At 40.0% G+C, this 9729-nt stretch overlaps 1 protein-coding gene across 1 annotated transcript in view; it reads left to right on the top strand.

Moving 5' to 3' along the window:
* Positions 1–7561, top strand: part of CFAP69 (cilia and flagella associated protein 69) — a 46684-nt gene extending 39123 nt beyond the window's left edge. The window contains exons 18-23 of the mRNA XM_040964500.1: positions 1535–1672; positions 2222–2298; positions 3409–3606; positions 5365–5451; positions 6404–6508; positions 7000–7561. Of these exons, the coding sequence (XP_040820434.1) occupies positions 1535–1672; positions 2222–2298; positions 3409–3606; positions 5365–5451; positions 6404–6508; positions 7000–7170 (776 nt within the window). The 3' untranslated portion in view covers positions 7171–7561. The remainder of the gene's footprint in view (positions 1–1534; positions 1673–2221; positions 2299–3408; positions 3607–5364; positions 5452–6403; positions 6509–6999) is intronic.
* The last annotated feature ends 2168 nt before the right edge of the window (positions 7562–9729 follow it).

Below are 9729 nucleotides of genomic sequence, written 5' to 3' on the forward strand. Positions count from 1 at the left end.
GCCCTTCCCATCCAACTGCCTGCTGTGGCCTGGGAAAGTAACAGAGGATGGCCCAGAGCCTTTGGGACCCTGTACCCGGATGGGAGACCCAGAAGCTCCTGGCTCCTGGTTTCAGATTAGCTCAGTTCTGATCATTGGGGCCACTTGGGGAGTGAACCATTGGATGGAAGATCTTTCTGTGTCTCCTTCTCTCTGTAAATCTGACTTTCCAATGAGAATAAGTAAATTAAAAAAAAAAAACTTTAGAAGTTATTAGGAAAGTATGAAGGTTTTTATTTTTTAGTCTGAAATTCTTTTGGCCAGAAAGAATTTCTTGTGTCATAAATTCTGAATAACTGCAAGAAAACCAATAAATCAGAGGCAGGTGAATATTTTTATAGAGTATTTTCAAGAGACAGTATTTGCTTATGTTCTTTAACTCAAAAAACTAACTGTGCTTCTAAAGAAGTCTCTTGTGGCTTCTAGCTCTTCTCTAAAACAGACTCAGTAATGTTTTCTTTACCAGTGAAATTTAGGGGATTATGAACAGACTGCCTGAAAACAAATCAAAGTTCATGAATTTTAATCACTAGAGTCTACATTAGTGAATATTTCAGTATCAGTATTTATTATCAGTATCTATTATTATTATCAGTATTATTAAATATTCAGTATTAGTATTTATTAGTATATAATACATTACATTTTCTGAACCTTTTTAGATTCTTCCTATGGCTTCATCTAGACTATCAGTATTATTCAGTTTTGAATGAAAATATTTCCACTTCTTATGATTTCTATCTTTAATATCTTTGTTATTATTTCTGAGTTTTGATCCATAATATTGTAATATACTTTATATTTATGCCATTGTATATAGATGCCATCAGTTTCACTGACATTATTCAATTTCCAAATCTAAAAAGTTTTTTTTTTTAAGATTTGTTTTTATTTGAAAGGCAAATTTTCAGAGAAGAGAAGAGAGAGATCTTCCATCCACTGGTTCTCTCCCCAAATGGCCACAAGAGCCAAAGCTGAGCCAATCCAAGGCCAGGAGCCAGGAGCTTTCTCTAGGTCTCCCTGCTGGTGCAGGGGCCTAAGGGCTTGATCCTCTGCTGCTTTCCCATAGCTTAAGCAGGGATGTGGGTGGGAAGTGGAGTAACAGAGCATGAGTCGGTGACTGTATGGGGTGCCGGTGCTGCAGGCAGGGGATTAGCCTACTATACCGTGGCACCAACCCCATATATATGAGAAAAGTCTCATGACTTGCATGAAAGTTTAATTTTTAAAAGTTTTTTTTATATGATTTTTCCTACTTCACGTAAATAGAGATAAATACTTTGCACCTTCTACACTGATTCTGTATGCTTTCAAGAAACAGTAACCATATAAAAGACATTGATACTGTTAATATTTTATAGTAAATAGCAAAGAATTTATGAGTAAACATTTTTATGGATTTTACATTGTATAAACTAAAATCTAAAGTGAAGGATTTTCTCACGTTTTTTTTATATCTGCCCCCTTTTATATTTTCATGTTATCCAATGATCAGATACGAGGAAACCTCTTTTCACTAACTTCCAAGAAGAACAGAAAGTGATGCCCCTGCCTGCAAACTGCCCGTCCATTGCCGTTATGGACGTTGCTGAGAACATCAGAGCAAAAATCTACGCTGTGCTGGGCAAGCTGGGTAAGAAACTGCTTCTCAGTGTCTCAAGCGTGCATGCGCGTGCTGGGCACTCACGCTGATTTTCTGTGGGACCCCTACACAGTCTCGCTATACAGGTGGTCACGTGTCCCTCTGATATTCCAGTGCCAGGATGCAGCGCTGACGAATTGTGTCAGAATCTGCGGGCGTGGGACCCCTGGCACCGGTGTTTTCTAAAGCCCCTCACCATTTCCAACGAGCAGCTACGGTTTGAGGCAGTTTAGGTGGTTGGACTCACACCAGCAGAGTCCTCTGAGTTGGTTTTGCTTCAAAGGTCCTGGCTTCCTGCTAGGAAAGAGTCCTCAAATGCTTGGACCTTCTGAAAGCAGACACACAGGAAGGATGAGCCCTAGTGGGTAAGATGACCTGTCGGAGGTTTCAGGGTAGGAGTAAGCCAACCGCCCTCACAGAGGCAGCTTTGTCATAAATTAGGATGAAACCAAATGTAACTGCATTTGTTTTTATGGAAAGCACGAGTCTCTTGGAATCACTTGCTCTATTAAATAAATTCTCTGTATAACATTTGTTTAGATTTTGAGAATTTACCAGGCCTCTCTGCTGAAGATTTTGTCACCCTTTGCATCATCCATAGATATCTTGATTTTAAAGTAAGTACCCTCTAATTAGCATTTTAAAAAGCTGTTCTGACAAATTATCAGTTGAGAAATAAGTGATCTCTTTGTAAGCATGAGCAATCAAACATGTATAGATTTTATTTTTTTTGCATCAAATCTGTTAAAGGAAAGTACAGTCAACTAATTGGGCATCGTGCATGGAGTAAGATTTCATTGGGTTTGTTGTTAGTTTGAAAGTGAATGCTGCTGATGTAGAGCTGCTCAGGACCCTGAAAGCCTTGAAGAAATATAATTTAGTCTTCTCAGAGAGCATTATGAGATAGGATTAAATAAGCTGTTACTTATTAAAGTATTAATACTTGTTAAACTAGTGTTGTTACTTTATGCCATCATCAGATCCTACCGAAGGAATACTAGGTTGGTTTACCTTATTAGTTACATTTTCGCCAGTAAATAAATGCTTTGGGAATTTCAAAAAAAGTCTTTAAGAAAGCATTTTTTCTTGCATTAATGTTGGTACTGTGTATTTGAATGTAATTGAATAAACTGCAATTTTCAAATGAAAACAAAGCTAAGTCTTGTGCCTACTTTGGATAAATAAATTTTTCTCTGATGCGAAATATTCACAGGTATGTTCATTTCTAACCAGGGTGTAAGTAACCCGGAGTAGAGGAATGTGGTGGGATCTTAGAAATGAAGACTTCAGATCAAGTTAGGATTTCTCTCAACTAGACAGTGAGGGCCGAGATCCCATTTCTCAGGGGTGTAAAGTCTGAGCACATTTTCCCACAGTCAGCCTGAGCTAGCCTGATTACCACTGAGATCATTACAGAGAAAAGCTGCAGTTGTGCGGAAAGGTGAGAATAGATCAGTTTCAGCAGGTGTGAGAACAGAGTGGCTGTAAAAGGGCAGTGGACCAGCTATCACGAGTGGAGCATCATCCACAAATACTTTATCAAGGAAAAACATTTGCTAAGTTACTTCTGAGTTACTGAGCTCGTACCCCAAATCATTCCCAATGCACTTAGCTCATTTCCAAGAATTAAGACAGGAAACATGTAAGCGTGGACGGGAATAGTTTAAAAATTACCTATAATTATTATTCCTTGATGATTTAGCTTCATTAACACTTTGTTACAACAGATTGGAGAAATATGGAATGAAATATATGAAGAAATAAAACTGGAAAAGTTAAGGCCAGTTACTACAGATAAAAAAAGTTTGGAGGCTATTACAACGGGATCAGAAAACATTGGAAAGATGGTTGTTTCCCTACAAAGTGAAATGATTGAAAGCCAAGCGCGCCAAGATGTACAAAATGAACAAAAAGCTTATGCCAAAGTAAGACACAGCTGCCACGAGTGTTTATGTCTGTGTATAAATAAGATGAAATTATCTATCAAGTATATTTATTTTACTCCTGAATGTTTGAATCTGTACAATTTTGAAAGAAACCATGAAGTTGAGCATGAGATTCAATTATTTGTACTCCCCGCTGCTTGATGCCACTTTTTTTTTTTTAAGATTTATTTATTTTTATTGGAAAGGCAGATATACAGAGGAGAGACAGGAAGATCTTCGTCCCATGGTTCACTCCCCAAGTGACCGCCACAGCCAGTGCTGGGCCGATCCTAAGCCAGGATCCAGGAGCTCTTCTGGATCTCCCCACACGGGTGCAGGGTCCTAAGGCTTTGGGCTGTCCTCCACTGCTTTCCCAGGCCACAAGTAGGGAGCTGGATGGGAAGTGGGGCCACCAGGATTAGAACTGGTGCCCATATGAGATCCCGGCACGTACAAGGCGAGAGGACTTTAACCGCTATGCTATGGCGTAGTGGCCCAATGCCACTGTTAATCAAAAGTACAGCTCTTGCTACTTGCTGCTTAAAACCAGTGTCCTCGCTGGGGGAGTCAGGTCCATTGCAGAAAGTGCAGACTTGAAGAGGTGATGGACTTTGCATCACAGAGCGTCTCAGACTCAGGTTAGCTTGAGAACTTTCTAAAGGAGAGACGGGAGTGAGGCAGAGGGGAGCTCTCTGGCCGCAGTGCTGGTGCTCAGCCAGATGGTAACTGCTTGACCTGAGCTTTGGCTGGTTAAATTCTTTTCATATCTGAGATCCCATAATTTCAGCCAACTTCTTCAGGTCAGTCCCTGCAATTATTTTTTTTAAGATGTATTTGCTTATTTGAAATTCGGAGTTACAGAATGGGAGGCAGAGAGTGAGTGCGCTTTCATCCAGGGGGCCGTGCGCTAGGCCAGGCCGGAGCCTGGAGCCAGGAGCTTCTGTGGGGTCTCCTTGTGGGTGGGGTCGCAGAGGCCCAAGGGTCTGGCCATCTTTGCTGCTTTTCTCAGGCCTTTGCCCAGGGAGCGGATGAGACCTGGAACAGCCGGGTATGAACTGGCTCCCAAATGGGGTGCTGGCCTCACAGGCAGTGCTTTTACTCACTATGTGCTGTGGAGATCTCAAACATGCATTGTTTACCTGGTAAACATAAGCCTGGTTAGTCACACAGTTACTTTTTGTTAAGCAGAATGTTAAGAATATGGAGCCACCTAGAGTTAGGACTGTAGCATTACTGTTTGATTTTTTTGTAGTCACATTTTTAAGAAGCGGGCTTTGCAGGCGGCTGGTCCTCTCCTCCATAGAGTCCCCACAACAAAGTCAGAGTCATCATGAAGTCATTTGTCTGGCCGCAATCACAAATTAGAAATAGTTTTGCCATTTTTAGTAGTCAAACAGGAATCTGTTTTTTCCCCTCTGCATGTTAAGTTGTTCATACCGCTTTTGCTGGATTATAATTTGTCCTCACGAGTGGAGCTGGTTCGCAGCAGCGTTGGTAGGAACCACTGTTGCAGAACAGCGAGTATGCTCACGCGTTATGGGAAGCAGGCCCAGCCCTTGCCATATAAAGAGCAGCAAAGGGTTTCTGTTCCATGTTAGGACTTCTGTGTTTTTACTTGTCAAGTTCCATGATAGTGTCCGCACCTTTGCCAGTCAACCTTAACCTTGAGAAAGGGGCGTTTTCTTCAAAATGAGGGCCTTCCAGCCTTCCGTGTTCTTTCATAGACGCTGAACATCTTCATTACATTTATCATTTCAGATCCAAGCGACACACAAACAAAGAGAATTGGCTAATAAATCATGGGAAAGTTTCTTGGCTAGAACATCAAATGTAAAAACGCTAAAGGTACGATTTGTGTAATCTTACTGTATCCACAGCAAGCAGCCAACTGTTGCACAGGAACTCTGGGAGTTTTTCTCTCTTATCACTGAAGGCAATATGATACTAGCATTTAAAGGAAAATTTGAAATAAATATTTGCAGGAACCTTTGGTAAACTGCTTTTCCTGGAAGCTAGAAAGTGTTCTAAAAAGTTCCTAAAACCTGATTGTCCACTTGGAATCTGTGGGAAGCAGCATGAACTTCCAAACTTCCATTACTTCCCCTCCTCCCCCCACCTTCTCCATTAGTAACTTTGGGTGCAGGTTTTCCTAATGTTACAATTCCCCCTCTAGATACAGAATTGTCACTTCTTTACTCCCTGATGAGCTCACTGAAGGTAGCCAGTGAGGACCCTTTCAGTGAAAGTTCTTCCCAGCCATACTTGCACATTATCTGCAAAGCAGCCTGAGTCTTAAAGGAACAACTGATGGAAAGCAGCCTCCCCCTAAGCATCATGATACTTAATATTTTACCTGTTTGTGTCTCAAATATTAAATCAACTGCAATAAATGATATCTGGTATTGTAAATGTTTGAAACATTTAACTGTACTGAATTAGTATTTAATAGATGCAGCATGCTTTGAGATATGCATCACCTGCTAGAAATTGAGTAGCTTATTAACTTATATGCCAAGAGTTAAATGTGATCTCTTCGAAGTCTGCTTTATTCCACGGTCCCAGTATGTCCAGCACCTCTTGAAATCTCCAGGATATTTTTAGATGACTAGTGTCTTCTTCAATACACAAGGATTTAACTTACTAATTTACTTAACTAAATTGTCTTTTTAACCTAAATTTGTAAATGCAAGAAAATGCAAACCATAAAGTCTAGCACAATTAAATGTTCTTTATGTCTTTATTATAAGAACCATAATTAATGCTAATTTTATTTTCTTGCTAATTTAAAAATATTCAGAAAGCAAAAAAGCTTCAGGAAAAAGCTATAGAATCTTCTAGACATAGTGTACGACCACAAAATGCAATATTTCACCAGACAGATATTAAAGGCCTTAACACAACGGTAAGATTATTATTATTATTTTTTAATTCCTTAACTCTTTCTTAATTGTCATTGAATTTAATTCCCCAAAATGTTACTTCTATGGGGTTTTCATCTTTTTTTTTTCTACTCAAATGTCCAGTCATCATGGGATACCTGTCTCCGAGGTACTCCTTCTCCGACCCAATGCTAATGCAAACACAGTTCTCCAAGATTCCTGAGAAAAGTTCTTACAACTTTCCATTTCTGACGGAAAACATATAACTCTTCTTTGGCTGGCAAACTGATCCGACAATAGGCCCACAGGCATGGCATCCTCTGCTGAATGTAATTTGTCCCCATTTACAAAATCTGTGAGCAGTAGAGCTAAAATTCAGAGCCAGGGTCCCTGGCCTTCCCAATGTGCCCTTCAACTCACGGTTATTTGTATACGCAACTTCATGTCTTCAAGTCACCTGGAGGGTGCATAGGTATTTCCCATATTGAAAACCTTTATCAATATCTTTATAAAGGTGCCGTCCGGTCGAGTGGTCGCGGTGGAGAGCACCCCGGTGCGGCTCCTGGGAGGACCCCTGGCTGACATGGACATTGCTCTGAAGAAGCTGCCCATCCGTGGAGGAGCCCTGCAGAGGGTGAAGGCTACTAAAACTGCAGAGGAGCCCAAGAAGGGCATTCCCACCTGATGGCCTTGAGGACTTGGGGGAATAAATTCTGCTTCTGATTTTTAGTTAAGCACGTCTTTATATACAAACCTACAGCAAATACTTTAGAATAATGGTTTTAGTGAAAATACTGTTTAAGACAAAAAGTAAGAAATAATTTATTTTTGTTGAAAACATCAACATGCAATATTGTTGTCAGTCTCTTTGGAAAAAACTGTTGATTTTCTTAACTGAAATTGTAGAGAGGGGTCTGACAGTTGGACTGGAATTTTGAGTTTGCAGGAGTTCCATGGTACCAAGATGAAATTATTCTCATCAGATTCAGACAGCTGGAGCCAGGAAGCAAGGGAGGAGGAAGGCTGAAGCTTGCCGTAAGTAGGTCTCCAGTGGCGTTTGGAAAGCCCTAAAGCAATTCTTTCTTATCTCACACCTCATGTGTGGCATGCATCTGCTACACGTATGCACAGGTTTCTCTGACAGTTTATCTTGAACATCGTTTCAAGATTGAAAAGCTCAGACAAGACACCTTGGAAAGAACCTTGGTTCAACCAGGGATCCTCCACCAGAGAGCTGATCCAACTCCTGATGGGGGTCTCCAAGGTCAGTGAACTTTATGTCCTATTGGTTTATATAGACTTCTCCCACTTGCCTTTAAAAGCTTACCTTAGCTTCACCTTTCCTGATATGCCCACAGTTTGCTGTGGCATGCATATTTCAATCACAGAGTTGTGATACACTCAAATAAATATTTATTCTTTGGATGTCTCTCTCTGTTTATGTGAGTTAACAGGCAGCAGATGAACTACTTCAACAAGTTTAAGCCAACAACAACACAGTTTTTGCAAGCTCTGTACCTATCAAACCTAGCACTGATTGGGGCTATCAGGCATTTTTGAATCCAGAGATTAAAACTGCATAGGATCTTGCCGCACAGAGCCAAGTTTGCAGTCTCTTGGGTTCATGTCCAACAGAAAAACACACATGCCTTCTGTCAGCAGTTCCAGCAGTTGCGTCTTGGGATTCCTGATTGGCTGCATGCCCATTCTTGAGCCATTCACCAGAATTTGCAAGTGGTCCTAACTGAGAGAATGCCCCCTCCTCTGCTCCAGAGTTCTCCAGTCAAACCAACAGACAGGAACGTGTATGTGATGTGTAGGAGTGTTGTTGCTGCTTTGGAAAATGGACTATATTTGGGTTTGGCTCTACCGGCATCCACTTGCACAGAGGAGAAATGTGTCATTGTAATGATACACGTGTGCCCTGGCAGCTGTTAGGAAGACCTGGGAGGCAGGTGCCCATTGACTCGGAGTCCTGGGAGAGGGCAGGCTTCTCCTGACCCTGAGGCGTGGATGTTCACAGAAGCCTGTGAGGCTAGCATGAGGCCCTCTTCACTTCTGGGAAACTCACACCACATCCGGGTGCCCTTTGCCAGGGCTTAGGCTTTCGAGCTGTGCATTCACAAGCCTTGATGTAAACCGCACGCCATGGTACCAGCTTCCTCTCCTCACTCTGCATCATTCCAGCACCTCCTTTATTTGTCATGTTATTGCCTGGTATGTTTCTCCAGAGCTTCCCATCCTTTTTTGGAATAAGATGTGACATACACAGGTAATATTAAAAAAAAAAAAAAGAAACTGACACTTAAATATAAAAAAATTCTATCAGATTATACTTTACTAAATCAATGCCTTTGCTGTTTTATTTTCAAAATTAAGACAATGAGTACACGTTTTTAGTTCTAAATGCATAAAAATATTTTAATATTAAAGATGGTTTGGTGATGAAATGCACATTTCAGTATCCACACATCAAGACATACTACATCAAGATCTAATATTAGAAAAATCAATATTAAGGGATAAGCTACCTCATAAAAATAGCAAAAAACAACTTTGTTCCATTGACCACTGCATTTAAAAAATACATCACATTTTCACTGTAGGCGGTAGAAACTAAATAAAAATAACAAATATGCTAAAAATGTGGAATCATAACAGTAAAGCAATTATACATTAATAAAAATTCACCAAAAATAAAGATTATTCACCAATAATAAAGATTCAGAAGCAACAATATCTTGATAAATAGTGAAGGAAATAGTTGACCTCATAAATACTCTTTTAAATTAATAATATCTTACTTGAGGTATCTTCTGTATTTTCCGACTTAAATGTAAAACTTAATGTTTTTTAAAACTCAGTCCTAGAGAGTCCAGTATGACTTGAAATTCTACCCTTTTTCAGCTCTATCAAAAAAATTCAAAAGCCTACATACAAATATGCTGAAAAATTCTTCACTTATAAGTTCAATTATTTTCAGGTTTCAATTATTTTCCTATGAGCTGCTTAGTCTTGGAGAAACAATAAGTTAATTTTCATAAAATCTGCCAAACTGTTCCAAGAGCATTAAGAACCATGTGTTTGTGCATCAGTACTTGCAGTTTCCAAAATAATATAAAATCAGTCAAAACGAAAAATCAGAGCTGGTCATTGAGGAGGGAACACTAAATACAGGAAACGTGCTGGCATGTTGAATGAACTTGGAAAATGCCGAGGATTAAATACTGAATTTCTAATAAAA

Source organism: Ochotona curzoniae, unplaced genomic scaffold (genome assembly GCF_017591425.1).
Source record: "Ochotona curzoniae isolate NIBS_2020 unplaced genomic scaffold, NIBS_Ocur_1.0 scaffold_3835, whole genome shotgun sequence".
Lineage (NCBI taxonomy): Eukaryota > Metazoa > Chordata > Mammalia > Lagomorpha > Ochotonidae > Ochotona > Ochotona curzoniae.